Source organism: Podarcis melisellensis (assembly GCF_964234715.1).
Source record: "Podarcis melisellensis genome assembly, chromosome: 4".
In the NCBI taxonomy this organism is placed as follows: domain Eukaryota; kingdom Metazoa; phylum Chordata; class Lepidosauria; order Squamata; family Lacertidae; genus Podarcis; species Podarcis melisellensis.
This window is the reverse complement of record NC_138531.1, coordinates 27,791,639-27,817,741: the sequence shown is the minus strand read 5'-3', so window position 1 is coordinate 27,817,741 and position 26,103 is coordinate 27,791,639. Positions and strand designations below refer to the sequence as shown.

General features: G+C 42.9%; 1 protein-coding gene and 1 long non-coding RNA gene across 3 annotated transcripts in view; one reads left to right on the top strand and one right to left on the bottom strand.

Moving 5' to 3' along the window:
- Window positions 1-26,103, top strand: part of SH3RF3 (SH3 domain containing ring finger 3) — a 207,305-nt gene that overhangs the window by 123,164 nt on the left and 58,038 nt on the right. For both annotated transcript variants that reach the window (XM_081907378.1, XM_081907377.1), the window contains exons 2-3: window positions 9,726-9,998; window positions 18,277-18,372. In XM_081907378.1, coding sequence (XP_081763504.1) covers window positions 9,726-9,998; window positions 18,277-18,372 — 369 coding nt within the window. The remainder of the gene's footprint in view (window positions 1-9,725; window positions 9,999-18,276; window positions 18,373-26,103) is intronic.
- Window positions 11,126-23,746, bottom strand: LOC309367868. Its single transcript, XR_014167402.1, has 3 exons — window positions 23,101-23,746; window positions 21,066-21,165; window positions 11,126-11,832 (listed from the first exon to the last, which is right to left on the bottom strand). It is a non-coding gene; the product is annotated as an uncharacterized lncRNA (long non-coding RNA).

Sequence of the window (26,103 nt, the reverse complement as noted above, 5' to 3'; positions counted from 1 at the left end):
AAAAGCTCATTTGACTCCAAACGCCCACAGCGTTTATATCACATATTAAACAGATGGAAGATGGGCAGTTGAACATGGAAGACAGCAATTCTCTGCCTTGAGTCAGTCTAGAGCAGTGTTTCTCAAACTTGGGTCTCCAGCTGTTTCTGGACTACAACTCCCATCTTCCCTGGCAAGCAGGACCAGTGGTCAGGGATGATGGGAATTGTAGTCCAAATACAGCTGGAGACCCAAGCTTGGGAAACTCTGGTCTAGAACATGGTGATTTCTTCATCCATTAAGGGCATGTGAGAAATCAGCCATAAGTAGAAGTGTCATATGCCTTTCATATTTTTTGAGCTGTATGAATTATAATTCTTGACAGTAGTTCTTTAGGGTATCTCAAAGTTATTTCTCTAGCCACCACACCTAGGAATTTTATTTTTCTTCTGTTGTATCTGTAATGGACATTTTCAGTTTATAAAAGCTTGTGGACTCCAACAAAGTAGTTTGGTGGGATGGGGGACAGGGAGAGTTATATTTAGCCAATGTGCCCACTCCTCTGTTTAACCAGATGTCTTGTATTACATATTTTCTATGGAAAGAGATCCTTGTAAATTCATGGTTAGAAAAAGTAGAAAAGTAGCCAAAACTGAAGGAGAATAACATGCATATAACATTTGAGCTTGAAAAATGCAACATTGGCACAGGAGTAACCTTGAATGTATAAATACCAATAGGTATGTTGAAAGGATATTAAGTTGCACAAAGTTTTAAGATGCTTTGATACCGCTGAAAGGAACCAAAATTAAAATTCCATGAAAGAACATGTGCATTGTGTTACACAAGGAACTATGTTCTGTGGCGCTTTAAGAACTAAGGTTGCAATTCTACACACACGTGCATTGCACTAATCCCCTCATTTTACTCAGTGGGACTTACTTCTGAATAGACATGCAAGGAATTGTGATGTAAGAATGTTACTGTGAAATCAACTTCTGTATGCCAGTGCAAGTTTGGCAAGTTCAGGAAGTGATCACTCCAGTTGGCAGGTAGGTAAATGGGTACAGAGTGTGTTTGGGTGGGGGCGGAGGGTATACAGTGATGTAAAAAGGATCAAGAAAACTTGACATTGATCATTTCCCATGTTAGATATTCTATATTGTAGACACCAGAGCACCAAAGCGACTCTCATGTAAATATGCTCTGACAGTTCATAGGATTTGACATAGCATTTCCAGTATTTATCTAGATCCCTTTTTAACTGAAACCCCCAGAATCCTACTGGATTAAACCACAGGCTTCCCATGTTTCTCTTAACAGAGCTGAACCAAAGCAAATTCTGGCGCAAGAGTGCCAACATCTATACCAAATCACTACACCGCATTATTTCTTGACCTTTCCATCAAGTTGCCGAACAAAGTTGCGCATTGTTCTGCTAAACAAGCGGGTGTGTAACTTAATCTGTCGATTTAGATCTGCTTTATCTGCGGAGGCGTTTATCAGTCCCTTCCATCTTTTTGAATTCCTAGCGCGGTTTCTTCTTCTTCTTCCCATAAGTAACTGAACAGTTATCACATGATTGTGCCTTTTAGTTACAGTCAAACCGCTTCAAATTATTGCTCCGGGCGTGAAAGGCTACATATCATGGCGTGAATGCTCCAATTCATCAAGTTTCTCTTCCCTGCTGTTTCCCTCTCCACCCCACCCCGACTTCCGCCTGTTGGAATTATTTTAATATATATATATTTCAGTGAGAAAGCTCCTCTCCCTTCTGGATACAGCTGATGCGATTTCCCATAAGCTGTTATGCATGACAGAAACCATATGCTGAATCCTTGTCCTGGCTGCCTGCGTGAAGCATCCATCAGCACTCACAGAAGCTCCTCTGAGTTCTGCCACACGTCTTGCACAGAGTGAGAAATCGGTGCGATGCTCTCCGAGTAATGAGCCGCAAAATTAGCATTATGGGTTTTAATTGTTATTAATGTCTTGTACCGGCCATTTGTTGTTTCAGTGCCGAATGGCCCTCATGTGGGTGTCTTTTTTCCTTCTTCCTTCCTTTTTGTCTCATGTCTACATTTTTCTAAACTGGCTGCTGGTGGTTGTTTCAATGGAGCTTAATTCTTGGCCACAGAACCTGTGGTATGTTAGCTCCAGAACCTGTTCCCTCCTTCGAAGTGTAGTTGTTGTGAGGATAATCATGGAGGAAGAAGCACAGTGTGTTTAACTATGCTGCCCTGGTCTTCCTTGAGGACAGCAGGGTGAAAATAAATGCATAAAATAAAAGGTCTGGAACTTGTAAGATAATAAAAATTGATTCTGAGCTCATAGAGAATGACACCTTTGCAGGACAGTGCCAGCCCAGGATCTGGCAAACATGCTGGAGGTGAGAGGTGTTTCCAGGCCTGCATGAACCATCTCCACACAGGCCTGGGAAGTGGATTGACCAATGGCAAGACGGGCTGACTGAGGTTCCCTAATGGACCTGTCTGCATTGGATGCTGGTGGCAGGGAGGGTGGCTCTGTCCCACCACACAGGATGGAAAAATAGTGGACTGATCTGGATGCAGCTTGCAAGAAGGGACTTGTGAGAAAGCTCACATTTCACAACTATAAACAATGCCTGCTATTGTCCAGGGGTGTCGTAAAAAGTAACAGCAAAAGAACTGCCTGTGTCCCAAAAAACACAAGTACTGTCCACAACAATCTTGCATACCAGAACATAATTGTGTAAGAAAGTAACAGTGGAGATGTTTAGGAGCACTGTAGATTAATTTTTGGCTTTCCCATGAAGTGTGGTTTGGCTCTGCTAGAGTAGTTTGAAATTCTCTTCTTCCCTCTTCTTCCTTTCCAGAGCTCTGAATGGTGTAGATCTGCACACTTAAAATAGCAATCTTGTAAATAAGCCTGTTTAAGGCCTAGCCTGCTAAGAAGCTAGTATCTGGCATTTAGGTGCCAGCCATGGAGGAGAAGTTGTCGTTTAGTCATGTCTGACTCTTTGTGACCCCATGGACCAGAGCACGCCAGGCACTCCTGTCTTCCACTGCCTCCCGCAGTTTGGTCAAACTCATGTTCGTAGCTTTGAGAACACTTTCCAACCATCTCGTCCTCTGTCGTCCCCTTTTCCTTGTACCCTCAATCTTTCCCAACGTCAGGGTCTTTTCCAGGGAGTCTTCTTGTCTCATGATGAGGAGAAGTACCCTCCTAATAATAATTTATTATTTATACCCCGCCCATCTGGCTGGATTTCCCAAACAACTCTGGGCAGCTCCCAACAGATTAAAAACAGAATACAACATCAAACCTTTAAAAACTTCCCTAAACAGGGCTTCCTTCAGATGTCAGACATCTGATGGGAGGGCGTTCCACAGGGCAGGTGCCACCACCGAGAAGGCCCTCTGCCCGGTTCCCTGTAACCTCACACCTTGCAGTGAGGGAGCCGCCAGAAGACCCTGGACCTCAGTGTCCAGGCAGAACGATGGGGGGTGGAGACGCTCCTTCAGGTAGCATCCCTAATGGAAACTCAGAATACTAACCTTTTCGTAGCCTAGCAAAAAAAGAGGAGAAGAGGCACCTTCTGCCAAACAGATTAGTGAGAAGTGATGGATCTGACAGATTGGCTTCCCTCCAACCTAGTATGGACACCAAACAGATGGGCAGGAAGTGGACAGGAAGATCCATCTTTTCTTCACCAAGCTGCATAGGATTCCTTGTTAAGTGCAAAGCTGCAGTAAAAAGCCCTGCTTTTGTACTATTCAAGTCATGTGTGAAGGTTGTTAATATTGGATTTTCTAAAAAAGGAAATCTAATGCACTTTCTAGCAACTCGAATCCAGCCAATGTAAGTTTTTAATGACTTTACAGAAGCTGTCAAATCCAAAAGTGGTATGTGTCTCTAAATGCTCTAACTCAGGCTTAAACCTCTTTATTACTGGAAAGAACTCGTGGAATCTTAGTTCCGCTCTGTTCAGAATCCTTCCTTTCCTTTCGAAACCACAATTCCCAGTGTTCTGGGTTAGGGAGATGCTTTGAACCTGTGTACATTTGTAATGCTGACATTTCCTAAGGCTAGAATTCAAAGAGAAAAGTTAAGTATGCCCCTAGAGTATGGTTCATGCTCAGTATTTTGTTTGATGACCTCTCTGCATCCCCTTTGAATAGATTCTTTTCTTTCCAAAGTCCCTTCAGTTTCAAAGGGGTTTGCCATGTGACGTGGGGTGGGGAGCTGTCTAATGTCCAAACACACACACCCAGAATCCCCTTGGGTGGCTAGAACTGTTTGCATGGTCCTTTGTGTCTCGGCCTTAATTGTTTGAGCTGTGTCTTAAAATATTTGCTTCAAATTCCTGACTGGTGTTGGTTTTTTTAAGGCAATAAGATCACCTTTTGTAAGCACTTGCATTGAAATATTAAGAAATGTGCTCAATAGATCTTGGGGTTTTCCGGCAGAGATCATCTTCATTGCTTGCCGGAGCTAAGATAACCTTTGACATCCTTTCATTATTTCAACTTTGAAGCTAACTCACAAAATAACTTTATTCTATTACTCAGGAAATATTCATTTTAAAGTATGGTAATTATAGGACAAAATCTTCCTCTAGTAGAATTACAGTGGTACCTTGGTTCCCGGACAGCTTAGTTGTCGAACAAATCGGCTCCCGAATGCCGCAAACCCAGAAGTAAGTGTTCTGGTTTGCAAACGTTTTTTGGAAGCTGAACATCTGACGTGGCTTCCGCAGCTTCCGTTTGAGTGCAGGAAGCTCCTGCAGCCAATTGGAAGCCTCGCCTTGGTTTTTGAACGGTTTCGGGAGTCGAACGGACTCCCGGAACGGATTAAGTTCAAGAACCAAGGTACCACTGTATTGGCAGCTTTCCCCTTCTCTTGTTCTCTAATCTCCGTAAGGAAAGATCTTGCAGTATCTATATATATTAAAATGAAGCCTCTGGTTCTGATTGGTTCATTATCATTCCAACTACTCAGGAAAGAAAGATGTTTGCAGTGGAGTTTCTATGAAAGGAAGGGAAGCTTATGCAGTTGCTAAAAAAAGAAGGTTGAGGACTGGAAAGAGGTACCAGAATGTAGAGAAGCTCAGAAGCATGGAGCCCAAAGACAAGGTGGTTGACTAAAGGAAGGCTGCAGCATATGCAATGGACTGTTAACAGGAAGAGGGAAGGTGGAGTGGAAGAAAAGAAAGATGAATGCTGAAGAGACCTAGAACAGAGTCAAGAAAAAGTCAATGCAAAATCTTGCAGCAGAGCTTGTGAGGGCCATTGGGGGGCTGACACCACACACACGGTGTCAGGATGTTGGGAGGAGCTGGGGGTGGAGCTGAATGTGGCGGCCGCGTGGCTCAATGGCTGGTGGCTGCTCCTTTGCCTCCTCTTGGTGCCGCCACAGTCGGGAGGCTGCTTTGATCCTCCTTCCCCTCTACAGCAGGAGGAGGAGCAGAAGCCTCTGCGCTTTATGGATATGGGGAGGGGCGGACTGTAGCCCTTGCCCCCCCAAAGGGCTCAGGCCCCAGGAGCCAATGCCCTTGCCTCACAGTAGACTGTGGCTTAGCATAAACGTGTGGGCATGTGGATTCCCATATCAAAGATTGTTTTGGTCTTCTGCTCCTGTGCTTTGCTGAGTTAAGTCTTAGTATTCAAACACAGACTTGTGGTTTGGCTCTCCTGGGCAAACTACAAGTCATAATCAACCATAGAACAAGCCATGGTTATAGTTCATGGTTGGTCTGGGACATGCAAGCCCAGACAGTTAACCATCACCTAGTGCAGCAGAGCAAAGCAGCTGCAATCTCCTTGTCTGAAGCCCATAATACCAGCCCATAATACCAGGAAGACACAAGATTTGCCCACCTTGGAAGAATGGCAGACGCAAGTAATAGACTATATGGAGTTGGCAGAAATGACTGGCAGAATCCGAGACCTGGGAGAAGAATCAGTGGAAGAGGACTGGAAGAAGTTTAAAGACTATTTGCAGAAATACTGCAAAGTTTATGAATGTTAAAACGATGTTGGATATGAAAATAATTTGGCATTAGTGATACAGTTTAAAAAGGTATGCAAAAATGTAACAGAAAAGGGTGAAAGACTAAAGTTATATTATGTCGAAAGTAAATAATAGTTTAAAGGTGTTTAAGTATAAGGAGGAAAGATTGGAGACATAATAGAATGAATCAAACAATTAGAAATGAGCTCTGAAAGAGGGCAAGGATTTGCTGTATCTGATTGGGTAAAGAGGAACACAAAAAAGGGAGGCGCGAGGAAGTCAAGAAAGAAAGTTAATTAAGTATGATTTTAAAAGCTGGAATTTCTATTTTTTTAATTTGTTTGGTGGAATATTATTTTTCTGTATTTTGTTTTTCTGATCTGTTCTATATCTTTATTTTTTTTTCCTATTCTGTGGTTGTTATGTGTTTTTCCTTTTGCAAAAACCATATATATATATATATATATATATATATATATATATACACATACATACATGATACCAGCTTGTGCAGTTGTGCTAAGCCATGGTTTGGCTTGGCATGGCAACCAAACCAGCATTTAAAGGCGGAAGTTGCTGTATACGGAATTGAAAATAGAAACAGGCACGCTTTAGGATGGTGGCCAAAACAACAAGACCAAAGGAATTGGGACAAAAGGGGAGGCTGGCAGAAGAAGTAACTTTAGGTAATGGAGACATGGAGTTGGGGGAGAAGGAGAAGCCAAGGAGAAAGTAGCACTGACATCAGGTCAAGGAACAAGAGGAGTTGGGCACTGTTGCACAGTAGAAGATGGATAAGCCAGAGAGTTTTTGAGGTCTGACCAGTGTGGACTTAGGCTGCCAAAGAGGCAGAGGACAGCAGATAGTGGAGAGTGAGATTTCATATATTGATTTAAACTAACCACCCTATTCACTGGTTGCAGGCTTCTAGTTACCATTTAATTGCCTTGTGATTGTTGTTTGTCAATTTGCCAGCAGGTAGTTTCTTAAGTGCTACTGTTTGATTTGGCTGAAACATAAATGCAGAATGATTGAGTTTCCAGCATATCATTAGGACCTCGCTAAAATACTTCTCTCTTTCTCTTTCTCTATTAATGCTTCGGGCTTTCTTGTCAGCACTGATTGATTGAAACAGTAAAGAAACCTTCTGCAGAATCCAGCGCTGTGCAGGAAAACATTGACATACATGGAGTAGTGACTTTTCTATGCTCCCTTGCCCTCCAACTCTTGCCATTTTTGTGACAGACTTAAATCCATAGTAGATGGGCATTCTTGTTTTATTTCTTGTTAATGTAAGAAATGCATGGGGCAATCAATAAGACTAATCAATTCCCCTTGTCCTCTCCTCCCCCTCTCCTTTAGGTGGAGGAGGTGCTTTATTGTGAAGCTACATTTTCTGGAAAACTTTTTTTAAAAAACAATAAATCAGGGCAGGTACAGGAAATAAGATTGTCAGTGGTGACATGAGTTGCCATGATGCTCGTTTAGTAATGGAATTCTGCTGCTTCCTTTATTCAGGGTCCTTTCACACATTGGACTTTCCTTCCTTGGAGGTTTTTAAGCAGAGGTTGGATGGCCCTCTGTCATGGATGCTTTAGCTGAGATTCCTGCATTGCAGGGGGGTGGACTAGATGACTCTTAGGGTTCCTTCCAACTCTACAATTCTATGATTCTGTGATTCCACATCATATACCAGAGTTTGCCACAGTTTACACTTGAGATGCAGACAAGAGTACCTGCCTGATTGTGAACACCTTGTCCATTGCATGTACATACATACACATTCGTAGGTATACATTTGAGATGTGCACCTAAAATGTAACATGTGAAATGGACATCAGCTATGAGCAAAGATTATTTGCCTCTTTTCGCTATCCTGGCAGGCATTTCTATTCCAGCACATCAATCCTGCACTGGATAGTTCCCCTTTTGTTGATGTATTCCATTGTTGAGGAAGTGCAAGAATTAGATCAAGAGACTGGCTACAGCATAAAAGTGGAGCTGGATTTAGGTGAAAAGGGGGTGTTTTACGTTTTGGTTTTGCTTGCTTTTTAATGAGTATTCCACTGACTCTTAGGGACAATCCATATGAACATTATTGCATCTTGTTTTATCGTTACAAGCGTTCAGTGTTGTTGTTTTTAATTTTATCTGTAATGAATTTTACATTGCCTTGGATCGCTTTCTAGGCAGAAAAGCGATTAATGCATTTTATGGATAATTGATAAATTAATATTGAATACACTACACAGAGAATTTTGGTGTGCTGAAACAGACTTTAAGAATTGAGTTTATACAAGTCCTGGTTATGACGCTCATTTGCACATTATACCAAACCATAGACCATTTTCCACAAGGAAATCTTACCCACATTTTTCCTCCCCGCCAGTTCATGGAGGAAATAAACACCACCCCTGGCTTCGAGTTACATCAAGACCAGTGTTTGCTCAAAAAAAACATGATTGGTAAACCAAGAGCAAACCTTCATGGCTTGTTTGAAATGAAGTAATCCACGGCCCCAGGTTTGAACGTAATTCTAAGACAGTTATTATATTTTCTTTCCTCCCAGCATGGAGTGGGAGCAAGGTGGGCTAGAAGCCATGGTTTATGGTTTACTGTGATGTGCAGTTTAAAAAAATGATTTGTACCAGGACAAATCGAATCAAAATCTTTCAAGGCTCTTATTGAAACCAATAAACTATTCCAAAATACCAAGGCCAGCTTATCTGGTCTTCATTATTTGAATGCTTGGTGGGTGAAACAAATCAGGGACAGATTAGGGAGGAAAATAAAAGGATTTGAAACAAGTATCTGCATTTCTTTAGTCATCACTGAAGCTATCCATGCTGTCATTTTCCAGATTGTGAATTGGCTATTCATTTTCCAGATTGTGAATTGGCTATATAGGTAGTGGTCCTAACTGAAATCCTTCATATTGTTTTAAAAAACAATTCTGTATCTCTGTTAGTCATAGAAAAATGAATGTGCTAAAGATGATACTTTTCATTAGGCTAATTCTGTGATTGAAAAGGGGTGCAAGCTGAAAAGTTATCATCCAGACCAAAGCAAAACAGTGTTAACTGTTGACTTTTTAATCAATGAGGATTAGTTTAAACAAAGTCCAGGTACCTATGTTGTGTCTCTATAGGATAATTCCCCACCCTCAGAAATCTGCAAGGGGGCCAATATGTTATTTCACATGAGAAGTGTATATTAACCTGTGACATGAGGATGACATAACAACATTTGGGAACATTTGTGTGCCATTTACATGAATATTTTATCATTTATTGAGCAATATTATGAAGAGAAAGGGAAAGTACTTGGAAATCAAAAGTTACAAAACTAGAAGATAGAATTGTTTAAATATTTTAGTAACACTAAGCAGCCAAGAAAAGTAACTACTGCTGATGGAAAGGTCAGTCTTCTTCTGTGAGAGTTGTTTCTTCCCATGGGTCAACTAACTTATACTCAGAGTAGACCCATTGAAATTAGTGGTCATGATTAAGTTATGTTCATTCATTTCAATAAGTATTTTCTGAATGAGAGTTAGTTGAATACAACCCCATGTGCTTTGGGTTTGGCAGTGAGCAGATCAGCCATATATGACCGTCAAAGGACAACAAAACTTGAAACTAATAATGCTGAAATATGCTTGGTGTATAAATCAAGTTATAATAATAAAAATGTAAAAGAGTATATGCTGGTATGAGAATTGATTGCATCATATCCTCCTTTTGTTGTTGCTGCAGAACTCTCAACTTCCCTACGGAAAAGCTCTCTATGCTTACGAAGGCAAGGAACCTGGTGACCTCAAGTTTAACAAAGGAGACATTATTATACTGCGACGAAAAGTAGACGAGAATTGGTATCACGGGGAACTGAATGGAAATCATGGCTTTTTCCCAGCAAGCTATATCCAGTGTGTCAAGCCCCTCCCACCAGCTCCACCTCAGGGCAAAGCACTTTATGACTTTGAAATAAAGGACAAGGATCAAGACAAGGACTGTTTGACCTTCACCAAGGTAGTGTGAAATCTTGCTTCCCCTCCTAATGAGCATCTCTGTGATTCAGACCATGTTTGTTCCAAAGGAAACCACAGGAAAAGAGTCAAAACCTTTGGCCATGCTTGTTTTATCTATTATATCAGCACATCTCAGTGTTTACAGTGAAGAAGGAGAAATACTTCCCATATATTATTATTATTTGTGGATCCTCTGAAATTCTGTGACATGGCCAAGCTGGTTTTAGGCCTGTCAGATTCCCATGCATGAGAGTTAAGGTGCTTAAATTCAAGTATGTTCATAAGACAGGATGGGATTAACTTAGAATCCCAGAAGAGGGAGTAAAGGCCCATCAAGCTGAACTCCCTGCTATATGGCAGCGCTGTCAGTCCGTAGCCCCTCAGAGAGCAACTTCTGCATCCAGGCCACAGAGGATGTGCACTGAGGGGAAAGGTTCTTCACCAGCAAACAGGAAATTCCTTCTCAATTCAGAGCTTACCCTTCAGCTTTTGTTGAATATAGGTTACTTAATGAAACTGAAAATGGATTGGTCATAAGAGTGGCTGTTGCATTAGCCCTTACTGTCCATAGGGAAAAGCCTAGAAAACATTGTTATGGAAACAACTGACACCATCTTAGTTACTGTATGTAAGAACAGCAAGTTAGAGGTGTGTCAGGCAGGGCTTTTTCTCAACCAGAACTCAGTTCCGGCACCTCTCAGGTGGGTTCTGGCACCTCTCTAAGAGAATGAAGGGGCATTCATTGTGTGTTCTGGCACCTCTTTTTCTAGAAAAATGGCGCTGCTGTTAGGAATTGTATGGGACTAGATGAATGGATTAATGTTCACCTAGCTCTTTACCGCAGCAGTCTAATGCTATATGATACAGCTGAAGTTTGGGGTTGGGTGAACAGAGACTTATTAACATTTTCCCAGGATATGGTTAAACACTGATATAATCATAAGTTGATGCATTCATAGGATTCATCAAAGGTCTGTGAATATCACTCTGACCAAAGGAACCTTAGCACTTTTAATCCTAATCCCTCTGTGCTCCAACTACTTAGAGGGGTTGGCAGCTCTCTAAATAATAACCAATCACTTATGCATATTGTTGCTTCTCTATGGTAGCCATAATGGAAATGGCATATTTTCATAAACACGTTCCTGCATTTTACTTTCCTGGAGTAACTTTTTGACATTAGTTGACGAACGACTTGCTGCTGTTTCCACCAGTGCGTTACAGCTGTCCTACTCCTTTGTGTATATGTGGTGTCATTTTCAAATACAAGGTTTTCCCCTCCAAGTAAGCATTTATAACGGCTTCCTCATCCATCTTTGATCGTGTTGCCATCCTCCTTTACCAGTTGCTGCTTTGTTTTGCCTCGGGGACTTTGATTGCTTCTCCACAGCATTTCTTTTATTATTATTCCTACAGCTTCTTTCCTACTATGCACCCTGTCACCCTAGTAACTGTGTTTTTGTCTCCTGTCTTCTCTGACAGCCGGATAATCTATTTCTCATCTCGGGACTTCACTCTGTCTTTATTTCATCAGGCTTTTCTATGCTAATTGTAGCTGTCACCTTGCTGATGAAGCTCTTCCTGTTTAGATGGATTTCAGATTCCACACACTGCTGAAGTCAGTTAGCTCAGCTCCTGCGTGAATGGCACAAGCTCTGTGTTGTTACTGATATGGTTCTGTCAGTCAGAGGAATTTTAGGCTTCACGTTTTCATTTTGATGTGGCTGGGAAAGAGAGGGGGCCTTATATGCATCCTGGAGACCCTGGGCTGGATTTCAATCTCATTTCCATTAATGACTCTGCAGTGAAGTCTGTAGGGTTGCATGTGTCAAACCCTGCATAAATAAGAACAGTATGAGGAGTGTTTGGCCTTCTGTTAAATCACAATCTGATTCACTTAAAGCGTTATGTGGGATATTTAGAAGTGACTACATTAATGAATGCATTCCAGAGTCCAGTCTTTCAAATTCACTAGCGAAACATATTACTATAAAATAATGTGGTGTGTCGTTGCAACTATTTCTTTTACAGTAGGATTCAGGTCAGCCCTTCCAATCCAGAAACTCAGAAGCCGCTCCAGATTTTCTTTCCCATCCCCATTTGTCATGTTTCTATGTTGTCCCCCACAACATAGAAAAGCTACAAAGCAAAGCTACCAGGCAGAGGGCCTTCTTGGTATTGGCACCCGCCCTGTGGAACATCCTCCCATCAGATGTCAAAGAGATAAACAACTACCTGACATTTAGAAGACATCTGAAGGCAGCCATGTTCAGGGAAATTTTTAATGTGTGACATTTTAATGTATTTGTAATCTTTGTTGGAAGCCGCCCAGAGTGGCTGAGGAGACCCAGCCAGATGGGCGGGGTACAAATAAAATATATTATAATATTATTATTATTCTTCCAGTAATTAAGCAAATAGCAATCTGTTGACCTTTGAATTAAAAAATGCTTCCTAGCTCTCATTATCAGCTTTTGTTTTCAAAAATCCTGCTCCTTCAGATCACCTCTGAGCATATGTAGAGTCTCCTTCCTCATCCCCCCCCCCAAAAAAAAGGAACGAGGAAGAGATGGCCTGGGCCATGATAGCAGGCAATTACTCAATTAAAGAGCAGGAGCTTGTATTCTTCTATGGCATAGCTGGTTTGTCTGTATAGCAGCAATTGGGGAAATATTGTAAAAACAAGCATAAGCACCATGCAAAATGCACCTCTCACCTGACTCTCCATATGCTGTCTGACCATCCGTAGCTGTTGACTCTGCTGCCTAGGGCTGTCAAATTCCTTTCCTATACATTGATTCCCATAAAGAGATATTTCCCAGGCCTTTCTGAGCTTTTAAGGTAAAGGTAAACGGACCCCTGACCATTAGGTCCAGTCGTGACCGACTCTGGGGTTGTGGCGCTCATCTCGCTTTATTGGCTGAGGGAGCTGGCATACAGCTTCCAGGTCATGGGGCCAGCATGACTAAGCCACTTCTGGCGAACCAGAGCAGTGCACGGAAACGCCGTTTACCTTCCCGCCGGAGCGGTACCTATTTATTTACTTGCACTTTGGCTTGCTTTCAAACTGCTAGGTTGGCAGGAGCAGGGACCGAGCAACGGGAGCTCACCCCGTTGCGGGGATTCAAACCGCCGACCATCTGATCTGCAAGCCCTAGGCACTGTGGTTTAACCCACAGTGCCACCCACGTTTCTGAGCTTTTAGCTGGTGACAAATGGCATGGCCAGGCATGCACTCCTAACACTGATTTCTCATTCACAGTTCAGAGCATTACTCAACAATTAAAGTTAGAACTAACTCACTTAATATAATATATAGAAGGCCTGTTGTGCAAGTGATCAATTTTAGAGCTGGGAGAAAGGGGAGTGAATGACCATGCGTAGTATTCAACTATTATTATGCTGAATGCCACCCTGAATCCCCACTTTATCAAGCTAGAATTATTTTTCTATTGGTAATAACTGTGCACAATGAGAATACCAGCATTATATCCTTAGCAATCAATCCTGAAAAGAGTGTTTTCTTTTTGTATGGCTATAAATGGGCGCAAGCATTTATTACCAGCTGGCAAATATTGACAATAGTGACAGCAGAACACTGCATGCTGTGATGCCATTCTGCCGTCATTCAAATTTTTCCATTAATCATTTTGGTTGTGCTTTCTCAATAAAATGACCTTAATTCATGCCATGCCATGTGGTATATCTGGGTTTGAGACATAATTTCATGTATTCCCCCCCCCCACCCACCCAACGAAGAGATGATCCCACCTTTTCTTTTGTAAATCAATCTTGATTGAAATTATGGATCTTCGGCATAGCTTCTGGCAGTAGTTATAAAATGGAATTGCTCATCTTAACAATACCTTTGGGAGGAGATAGTCAGAGAGTGACTAATTCTGAAGCCTTTTGGCTACAATAAACAGAAGAAAGAACATAAAGTGTCACTGCAAAACAATGGAAGGTGCGTTTGAAATAACAAGTTTCCCATCTTTTGCTGCATGGAAATCAATATGCTGTGTGGTTTAGCAAGTAGTGAAGAAAAGATGCACTTCATTAGGTCTGTAGAGTAAACACAGGTAAACATGTGGATTTTCCTGAAGTGGATGGAAGGGGTCTTTGGGTGGTTTGTATCTCGCACTCACTCCACTAGGCAGACCACATGCAAATAGGGACTCTCTCTTTCTCCCCCAGTGTTCCCAACCCTTTGTTGTTTTGTTTCTTTAGTTGGGAACCTGACGGATTCCCCAGCCTTGTGCTTTTCCTTCAAGACATCTCTTTTGTTCACCAATTAGCAGGGTTTGGGGAGGAGGCAATTTTGTGTTTCTTTGGAGCCTTCACCATCTAGGACTCAAGGGAGCCTAAAAGACTTGCCCGCGTTGGTTCCTCGCTGTTGCATGGGAATGGAAGCCACCCACCGAGGTGCAGCTCCCAAAGGTTCCCTTCTCTCTGAAACTGGCAAAAATATGTGCTTTCAGTCTTCCTCTGTAACTTCCCTAGTAGCCTGTCCAAACTCTCTATCCTGCCACTCACATTGCCCAAATCCCATGCCACTTATATCTCAACACAGGTTCACCCTGTTACATCAAGGTCTGTCATGCAGCTTGCCAGATCCCCAGTGCCCTTCTCTCTTCTTACTTGGCAACAGTAATTCCCTTGTCTCTCTCTCCCTCTCTGTATAACTACTATATAACTAGAAGAAGAAGAAGAATTTGGATTTGATATCCCGCTTTATCACAACCCGAAGGAGTCTCAAAGCGGCTAACATTCTCCTATCTCTTCCTCCCCCACAACAAACACTCTGTGAGGTGAGTGAGGCTGAGAGACTTCAGAGAAGTGTGACTAGCCCAAGGTCACCCAGCAGCTGCATGTGGAGGAGCGGGGAAGCGAACCCGGTTCACCAGATTACGAGTCCACCGCTCTTAACCACTACATCACACTGGCTCTACTGGGTATACTAAAACAGCTATTGGTCCAAGCTACCCTCTGCCTGCACAGTACTGATATTTCCTTCTACTGACCATGCATCCTTATTAGACTTCCATATTTTGTGGTCATTTGTTGTTTTCATGCAAACTTTCATGTGTTGCCTGATTGTAATTCTGTGTCATATCAGTGTAACTCTTCCTCTGACATGCCATGACTCTGAGCTGAAGATATTTATAAGGTACATTGATTGGATACACGTCTACACTTCGTTGTGTGTATATGTGACCAACGGCGCATGTTAACAAATAGACATATTCTTCATGAATTTGTCTAATCTTTTTTAAAAGTAAAAATGAACATAAAGAGCCAGTCAGAACGGACAGAAATCAACCCATGGCTTGAGATAAACTCTGGGAACCTGTGGAAACTGATCACAGTCAGGGATGGGATGGGTGTGTGCTGTAATTCCACAACAAACACAAAATGTGGCATTGGGCAAGCGTTCTGGCTTCCCGAGAATCTTCGTCTTTCTTTGTTATTTTGACTTTTCTAGCACTCAGAACAGCTATAAATATGTGCTTGAAATTTTGTGGGCAACCCCTGCTATGATCTCAGAAGCTAGAGAGAAGGCTGAGAAAGATTCCCAGTGGTTAGGGTGGTACTGCCCTACGTTCAGTGCTCCATGAGTAGCAGAACCAGAACAGATTGTGCCAAATCATCACATTTGCAAAATAAGGGGATGTTGCAAAGTTAAAGGGTGGGGGTCAGGATTGTGCTGAATTTTCTAGGAAGGAGTTTGGTAAAAACCTGTGCTTTTCTTTGGAATGCTCCACAGTATCAAATATGGATTGACAGATGCAGATTTTTAGTTTCTGTGAGTGTGAATTGCACATAGCTTGGAGACCCATAAATCAATAATTTGCATGTTACTTTATTAGTGGGGAAGTACAGAGACAAATGTTCTCACATCTGCTGTTTGCACATATAATGTGACATCCAAATCTGCTCTCAGTCAGAAAAGGACATGGAGTGATCCATAGAATTTCTCAATGTGATGCTCAAATCAATCTTACAACCCTGGCAACAGCTGTGCTTTTCTCCAGTGAGTGTCAGTGAGTGTCATCCCACTGACTTCTCTCCAGGCATATATGCAAATTCCGCAGCTGCAGTGGAAGTAGGATTTGGGCAGGTACAGCTTAGTCGGTGGCCTTTGAAGGGGTGGGAGGGAAATAAACCGGGAAATGTGTCTCCCTTTTTCAATATATTCAGTCATCGGAGTACAGTCTTCTGAAAGACTGCATGAACTAAACAAATGTAACAAGTGGAAAGAGATTTTGGGTCAACACTTTGAACCAATATATTCTTATAGATTTCAGTTTTCTATTTCCTGAGCTGCAGGCTGCTTACACATCATGCGTTTAAAGCACATGACTTTCGCCCAAGGAATCCTGGGATCCAATATGTTAAGGGTGATGGAAATCATAGCTTTGTGAGGGCTAAACTACAGTTCCCAGGATTCTGGTGGGCGGGGAGCTATGTTATTGAAATGTGTGGAGTGTATGCAGCCACAAATTCATTTTTATCTTGGGAAACAAGTAATAACAGGGATATTTAGATATAGATTATTTATATAATGTAATTCTTTTACACTTTCAAGTAGTTGGAAAGTCTTTGTTCATACTAGAAAGATAGATATAGACTTTATTTGCGTAGCCGACAGGCCATAGCATCAAAGGACAAACACCAACAAAAATACATTACGAATATAGTTACCATAAAATCTTATGACCTTTGTTCATACTAGAAACTGTAGTATTGGTGCAGGATCAAGTTACAGTGCTCTTGCTTCATGTATAACCTGGCATATGGTTCCTTTCTTAGATGTCAACTCTATGGGGCCCTGGTCCCTTCGGGGGGGGGGGCAATAATTTCTGCAAGTTTGTACTTTCCTCCCTCCTTCCATCCCTTTTCTGCAATGGCTCCCCGTTTGTGGAATGCGTTCCCCAGGGAGGTTCGCCCGGCGCCTTCATTATACAGTGGTACCTCGGGTTACATACCCTTCAGGTTACAGACTCCGCTAACCCAGAAATATTACCTTGGGTTAAGAACTTTGCTTCAGGATGAGAACAGAACTCGAGTTCCGGCGTCGCAGCAGCAGCAGGAGGCCCCATTAGCTAAAGTGGTGCTTCAGGTTAAGAACAGTTTCAGGTTAAGAACAGACCTCCAGAACAAATTAAGTACTTAACCCGAGGTACCATTGTACATCTTTAGGTGCCAGCCAAAAGCATTCCTCTTCTCCCAAGCCTTTGGCTAATTAAACAATATATGGCCTTTTAAACTGTGGTGTTTGTTTGTTTGTTACTATGTTATGCATTTTTTGTGTTTTTATATTGTAAAGCGTCCCATGATCCTCAAATGAAGGGCAGTAAATGAATGAATGAATGAATGAATGAATGAATGAATGAATGAATGAATGTCTGGAGTGTCACAGGTTCCCCACCACTACATTAACCCCTTGGTTGGTGTACATGGTGATCCATTCTTTTTCTATCAAGTGAGACACATCACCAACATTCAGTAAAATAAATGGCAAGGAGGGAGAACCTATGACCCTCCAGTTGCAGTTGGACCACACCCTCCCATTATCCTTGGCTAATGGCCATACTGGCTGATGTTCATGGTGTTTGGTAATTTGATTGATTGATTGAATTTATATACCGCCCTATACCTGGAGGTATCTCTATCCCTGCTAGAAAACTCTACAAACACATTGTTACGAACCTCTTTGAGCGGTGTATAAATTGTTTTAAATAAACAAACACGTTAAGGTGACTAATATTGTATATCTTACAGAAATTCCTGTTCCTATTTTACAGTGGCTAAATACAGTGGTACCTCGGGTTACATACGCTTCAGGTTACAGACTCCGCTATCCCAGAAATATTACCTCGGGTTAAGAACTTTGCTCCAGGATGAGAACAGAAATCGTGCTCTGGTGGCGCGGCAGCAGCAGGAGGCCCCATTAGCTAAAGTGGTGCTTCAGGTTAAGAACAGTTTCAGGTTAAGAACGGACCTCCGGAACGAATGAAGTACTTAACCCGAGGTACCATTGTAATGCTAATAATTGGTCTATAGTCTTCCCATTGCATTAACAGCTGGAAAAGTAGGTTGAAAAGCATAACTAACTATGACTTCCCTTTATGGAAGACTTGGTTGCTACTTGGAGAGCTTGCTTCTGTTTTGCTTTGTGGGTGATTTTTAGGGCACATTCTCTCCCCCCCCCCCCAGAAACAAAGTGTGAAAACCTGCCTATTTGTATATTATGTTGTGATCTCTGTCATTTCTTTTAGGATGAAATTTTGACTGTCATCAGGAGAGTAGATGATAATTGGGCGGAAGGAATGCTGGGAGATAAGATTGGAATATTTCCTATCCTCTATGTAGAGGTAAGATCAGATTGTCATGTGGTTGATTACTGAGAAACAAAGCTGTTTACTGTAATATTGGCGTTTCTAAAAGAAAAAAAAGTGAAATGCAAAGCCCTTAGGGTGTGTGTGTTTTTTTTTGGGGGGGGGGACAAAGCATCGAATTAGAATGAAGCTCTGATATCGATCCTCTGCTGAAAAAAGAAAATATTGCTCAGTGTAACTGAAATCCATGCAGCCAGTATGCTCATGAAAATTGTCAGAGGCTTTTCTGTTTATAGTATTTATAGCTTAATCTCAGTTGATACATGTGGGAAATGGGAGACTACAATCACAGCAAAAACTTGGTTTGATTTGCAGCCACTGTAGAATGGAAATGCATGTTGCCCCCAAATTAACCCATTGCCTTCCATTTGCACGAGTCTCTCACATACTGTTAAATCATCTCCTGAACCAAGTGGTGGCTTCTGTGCAATATTGGAATTCTTGCTAGCCAAGCTAGTCCTCTAATTTTATGGGTTATTAGAAATGCTGTTGCCTAGGAACTGTTTGCTTACATAGCAGGAACACAAGTGGAAGGCATGGCCTGTGGCAACCCATTGTCACACTACTGGGGCTTCTACTTGGCTTGGTAATGTATGCAACTAGTGATGACATGGTTTGGCCAAGTTATGTGTTTGATTCCCAGAAGGATGCATTGACAAATTGTAAGGAATATTGACAAATTAGGCTTCTGAATGGGGGTTTCATATTATAATATGATATTGCAAACAAGTCGTTGGCAACCATTTTCTTTAACTTACCAGATTTTTTCTTTTTTTCTGAACGGTAATTCCATATTAAGAGAGGGTAGGAATGCCAACACATCATATGGTTGCTACAAAAACACACACAAACATCCTTCATGCATCCATATTACGTATTATCATTATCATAAAATAACTGGAGATGTTACCTATAGTATATATTACAATGAAATAATTGAAATGCAGTTTTGGTATGGGAACTACCAACACAATTCATCCAAACCATGTTGTTCTGGCTTGCAGACATTACTGCTTTAGCATGCAGTCCTGACCATATGGATTGGCCGCTTCATGTTGCCAAGATCACACAGGCATGGAGCCCAAATGAGCATCTGGTGGGTGTGGCTTTAGTCAAGTAAGTCCTACAGGGACTTGGATGGGATGACCTCTGAGGCTCCCTGCAGCTCTCTGCCTTTACTCTTCAACCCTTCACTGTAGGCTTGCAACAGTGCGGAATTACAGCTTAATGGTATTTCAGTGAGGAATGTTTAATGCCTCGCATCTTTCAGTTTTCTGTGGTGGTTCCCACCGACCCCCCGAAACAAAGGATGCAAGTTAATGTTCAAGGAAGTTCATTTTGTAAAATATTCAGTGTAAAACCGGTGGTATGGACTGCTTGTTTGTACAGCTTGCCTGGAGGAAGTATGCATGAGCGCACACATCCATGCAAAGCATCGGTAGGGAGCGTGTGAGCCTCTAGATGTCATCATTCTTGACCCTTGGCCTGGCTGGGGCTGACGGGAGCTGAAGCTGCAACATAGCTCAGTCAGTAGATTAGGTAAAGGGAACCCTGACCATTAGGTCCAGTCGTGACCGACTCTGGGGTTGCGGCACTCATCTTGCTTTATTGGCCGAGGGAGTCAGCGTACAGGTTCCAGGTCATGTGGCCAGCATGACTAAGCCGCTTCTGGCGAACCAGAGCAGCGCACAGAAACGCCGTTTACCTTCCCGCCGGAGCGGTACCTATTTATCTACTTGCACTTTAACGTGCTTTAGAACTGCTAGGTGGGCAGGAGCAGGGACCGAACAGTGGGAGCTCACCCTGTCGCGGGGATTCGAACTGCCGACCTTCTGATCGGCAAGTCCTAAACTCTGTGGTTTAACCCACAGCGCCACCCGCATCCCTAGTCAGTAGATTATGATACTCTTAATCTCAGGGCGGTGGGTTCAAGCCCCATGTTGGGTGAAAGATTACTGCATTGCAGGAAATTGGACTAGTCAACCCTTGGAATCCCTTCCAAGTCTACAATTCTATGAAAAAGCACATCTCAGTACAAAAGGATTGTATGACCCCTCTGTTATGGGCCTGTTTCTGACTTGAACCACTACTACCCTTTCTGATTTATGCTGGTTGTACCAAAATGAGGGTCATGTCCCTAATGGGCCAATCCCTCAGAAATACGGCTTTTCCAGTGTCACAGACCTCTCCAAAAAGCCAGGAAGGAGAGAAAAAAGTAGTTTACCAGCTGTATGATTATTAACTGCAGGAGTAGCCAATCTTAAGTAAAGCACTGCGAAAATAAATTCCTCAACTGACAAGAGGTATAATTTTAAAATAAGGATTTAGTAACTGCTGTTGAAACATCAACTGCTTATGGAAGCTTAATGGTTGGTGATGTTCCCTTCTCCTGATGCTAGATGCAGGCAGATTATCTGATTAAATGATACACAGTAGGATTCCCTTAGCTGCTGCGTTTATTATTCATTCAGTGCACCAGGACTAAACTTATTACTAGTGTAAAACAATCTTGAGAGGAATTTGCAGTCAAAAGCATTCTGGCAACTGAAGGCATAAGGTCTGCTTACCCATCTTAACTCATTTTGACACTGACTAATGCAATCATGATCATAAGGCCTCCGTCTTTAGTGGTACTTTTAGCATTTTGAAGCAAGATGTGTACAACTCACATCTGGGAAATAGAGAGATTTTTTTTCAGGGCACATTTTTCTCCAGACTCTTATCCTCAGCCCTCCTGTACTGTCAGCCTCTCTTTCCCGAAGAGATGTCCTGAGACAAAGAAGAAAAGATAACAGAGTTTGTCACTTTCTTATAGAAACAGAGTTGGAAGGGACCACAAGGGTCATCTAGTCCAACCCCCTGAAATGTAGGAAACTTTTACCCAATGGTGGAACTTGAACCCACAACCCTGAGATTTAAGAGTCTTACACTGTACCAACTGAGCTATCCACGGGGTTGTAGGGCAGACAAGTGTGAATTGGGGAGACACAGATCTAAGACAGCAAAGCACCCTTAACAGGAGCAGTAGGAGCCGCTGGGCGGGGGCACAGAGCCACCCTCCCAATAGTCCCACTGCAGGCAGCAGCAAGATCCGGGCTACATAGGAGCATCAGACTGCCTGTGCCTTTGCCACCACCCACTCCCACAATGCCCTGGTTAGTGCAATGCCATCTCACTGTGCCAGCTGCTCCTGGTTCTTAATCTGCATGCTGTGATCTCATGAGGGGAGCCACGGGGACAGGGACAGTCCATGGAAAACCTGGATTGATGTTTGCTCTGATTGAGCATTAAAGAGTAGTTTTTGGGCGGGGCAAAAAGGAGCCCCAAACCACTCAGGCAAAGAGCTTTTAAGCACGGGTCTGTGCCTGGGAAGAGCAGAGCAAAAGGGTAAGTCTATATCAGCCCTAATTCTTCCTCTTCATTGCCTTCCTCATTGTTCTCCAGGAGTCAGAGAGCAGCTTTGTGAAGCAGGGAGACTTTCCCACACATGGAGGCTCTGCACTTTTATTTTTAGTTTCTGAACTGTGCAGGGAACACCTGCAAGTACAAGAGGTTCCTCGCCACACATTTGCTCTCTAACCCCCGTTTATGTGGTAATAACCAATTTGTCCTGTGTCCCAACACCTACTGAAATCTTTGAATGCCATGCAATGAGGAGGGAGAAGGGGAAAAAGGAGTATCTTAGATTCCCTACTTCTCTGCGTCACTAATATCTATAACTTAATATTTTAAATGTCCCCAACATTCAAAATACAGTGGTACCTCGGGTTACATATGCTTCAGGTTACAGACTCCGCCAACCCAGAAATAGTTGTTGTGGTTGTTGTTGTTGTTTAGTCGTGTCCGACTCTTTGTGACCCCATGGACCAGAGCACGCCAGGCACTCCTGTCTTCCACTGTCTCCCGCAGTTCGATCAGACTCATGTTTGTAGCTTCGAGAACACTGTCCATCTCATCGTCTGTCGTTCCCTTCTCCTTCTCCAGTGTGCGTGTTGGGAAATAGTACCTCGGGTTAAGAACTTTGCTTCAGGATGAGAACAGAAATCGTGCTCCATTGGCGCAGTGGCAGCGGGAGGCCCCATTAGCTAAAGTGGTGCTTCAGGTTAAGAACAGTTTCAGGTTAAGAAGGGACCTCCGAAACGAATTAAGTATTTAACCCGAGGTACCACTGTATTAATGTTGCATCTCTCCAACAGGTGAGGTATAGCTGAACTCTTCTGGACTTTGTAACAAGGTAGAACAACAAGAAATATGGGGCATTAATGTAGGGGTGCGGAACCTGTGACCCTCAACCTAAGATTCAAAAGCAATCCTTTGTAAGGGCTTCCTAGACATGAGTAGTCAGGCATCCTTGGAAGGATGACGGCCAATGTGTTTGCATTTGAAGAGGTACTCTGGGAAGAATGATCTCACTGAAACTAAGCTTTGAATCTGTTTTCATGCAAATTAGCTCCTAAGTAGGCAGAGTGCCAAACCCAAAGTTTGCAAAGGGACAAGAATATTTATCCAATTACCTGTGGGAAGAAACAACATTTTGTCACACCTGACATTCAATAGGGCCGCAAGGGAATGGGACTTCAGTCGACAAGTATATACAAGACTGCCAATTCTCCATTAGTCAATTTCAAATCCTCCCTCTACCCACCTGCCTTGCAATGTGGTGTGTTGTTACATTAATCCCATTATCTAAATCGGTGCAGGTACCTGCTCACCACAGTGATTTACAGAGCTAGGATTCCCAATTGGCAAGTCACTTCTGCTTTTCCATCTTCTTCAGTGTGTGCTTGTATTATGATTTGTTCTGTCATGGCTGGCATTAATTAATGGGCAGTAACTCATCACACCTCAGAAAGCAACAGTTGGCTTCCACATTTTCCCTATGCTGGCAGCAGAACGAATGAAAGTCACTCCTGCTTTCCCCCACCACCACCGCTGCTGCTGCTTCTCCTTCCATTTTGCTCCATTGTGATCACAACCACCATGCAACTGAGGAAATGCAGACTCACAGTTAAAATTCCTAGATTGTCCACTGCCAGCACACCAGGAAGAAGACAACCAAATGTGGATAAATAGGTTATATAGTTATTAAATTTAACAACTTGAGGATATGCAAAACAAATTAGTCAGATTCACCCAATGTAACCAAATCAGATAAAGTCTGGACAGGTGTTCATTAATAGATGGGAGGGGTTAATTTCTACCCCCATCACCTGGGCAAGTTAACAACCACACATTGTGCAAAGTTTCCTAAGATTCCTCCCTCCCTGCTGCGTGGACCTTGGGTGTAAGATCCCAAGAGGCACACTGTGGCCCCGTTGGTCAGTGTTCACCCCAATGTGTCTGTCAGGCCAAAGGGTGAGCAGGTGGTGAGCAGGTCCCAGCACCCACAGGCCATGCCTGACAACAATGACTAGGGGACACCCACGACCCTCAGGTAAAAGCTTTCCATTCTTTCTGGAATCTTCCCATCTTCCCAGACTACATTCCAACCAGCCAAATTAGAGTAACACCACTCCAACAAACATTGCCCAACAGTGTGGAGTAGACAAAAAAGAGAAGACCCGGAGCCAATTAGGGTCTCCCCCTCAACCCCTGGAAACAGACAACTAGCCTGTAGGCCCACACTACTAAAGGGTGGGTGCTGAATAAAGAAGAGAGAAGCATGCGGGGCAGAAAAAGCTTAAATGGCCTGTAACCACCTCTTCCCATTGGGTAAAATCACTCTCAGGTCATAATGTCTTTCCTTAGGGAGATATCCTCTCCGCTCTTTTTCCTGGGGAGGAGATGTGTGGCAAATTTGCCTCCCACTAAATGGGGCAAATGGCATTCTGACTGCTGTAGAGCTTGGCACCCACAACTGAAATTCTGACAGAATAACTCTATAAATAAAAAAGTAGAATGTGTATCATCGGGCTCCGTTAGGGAGCCTTTAACAGAACTAGATTGTCTTCCTTGTCAGCAACTCACAGCCGAGGAAGAGACAGGATGTGGTTTGATGTGGAGTTATGAGGTGAAGGGATTAAAATGTCTACGCAAGGATTCCAGCCCTACCATGACTCCAAACTGTCAAATTTGGAATTAAATGTGTCTTTTTAATACTCTGCATTCAGAGCATGTAGCATTCCTGATAACGGTTATGAACATGGAAGATTCCCTCCCACCCGCAAGGATTTTTTTGGCTCAGATACAAGTGTTAACGTTTTCTATCCAAATACTTTAGTTGCTGGGGAGAGAAGAATTCCCAGTCCGCTAGCCAGAGATTAATACTTATTGTTGCTGCATGCATCATTTGTTTTCATTTTGCAAGCTCATGATGACATGCTGTTCTAAGCACACCCTATTCTAATACACAGCATTCCTTTTAACCTTCGCAAATCTTGGAAACAAATAACGCTTGCTGGCAAGTAATAAAGATACTGTTTAAACTCTGCTGGTAAATAAGTGTTCCTTGAATGTTGCAAAAAAAGGGGGGATGTCGCGAATTCCTTGCAGCGCTTTTAGCAGAAACGCTCAGAGTCCCAGGTTTTTCTATTGCAGTCTTTTTAATGTGAGCTATATACAGGTATTTACAAAAACAGTCCATACAGAGTACCTGCTCCTTAAGGCAAACAAATACTCTCCACCACAGCACCACCATACCACAGCACAACCACACCAACCACATCTACTGTTGAACAGGCTTTCCTTTTTAAAACAGGTGATAGCCAATCACACTAATCACACTCCTGCTGAGTCACTCTGACCCAGCACTTCATAGAGTATTGCATCATCCTGTTGAAGCCTGCAGACTTACTCAGTATCCTGCGAATCCCAACAGGGGAAATACTGAAAAGGGGGGAATAATGGTTCAGTTAGAATCTCTACAAGTATTCAAGGGTGCATTAATCACTGCCAAGATGGGAGCAATCCTCTACACAAGAAATTGGTGGAAAGCATGGGTTTATAATAGAGCTGGACTTACACTAGGCTTTTTCCAGGTCACAGACTGAGCTGAACAGAGTTAGGGTCCACCTTAGGTCCACCTGACCAATCCCACCCCTGCCACCTCCCCAGAACACCCCTTTGGGGGGTACTTACACCATCCTCAGCACAGTTAACTGAGCCCCAACTTAGACAGCATGAGCAAATTACACTGGTGTATCTTTGGCTAAGGGACGCGGGTGGCGCTGTGAGTTAAACCACAGAGCCTAGGACTTGCCGATCAGAAGGTCGGCGGTTCGAATCCCCGCAACGGGGTGAGCTGTCGTTGCTCGGTCCCTGCTCCTGCCAACCTAGCAGTTCGAAAGCACAAAGCGCAAGTAGATAAATAGGTACCACTCCGGCAGGAAGATAAACGGCATTTCCGTGCGCTGTTCTGGTTCGCCAGAAGCGGCTTAGTTATGCTGGCCACATGACCCGGAAAAACTGTCTGCGGACAAACGTCTGCTCCGTCAACCAATAAAGTGAGATGAGTGCCGCAACCCCAGTGTCGGCCACAACTGACTTAATGGTCAGGAGTCCCTTTACCTTTATCTTTGGCTAAGCCATGATAGGTAAGTTACATCTTCAGCTGAGTCGGAATTGGAGACTTAATGCTGGCTCAGCCAGGGATCTGCTGCATCCTAAACTTGCTATAGGATGCCCCCTAACATCTGAATAGTTACATGTTTGCAAACTTATCTCCCTCTTTATGAGCTTTGGTATATTTTAGCAGTCCGTTATAGCAGA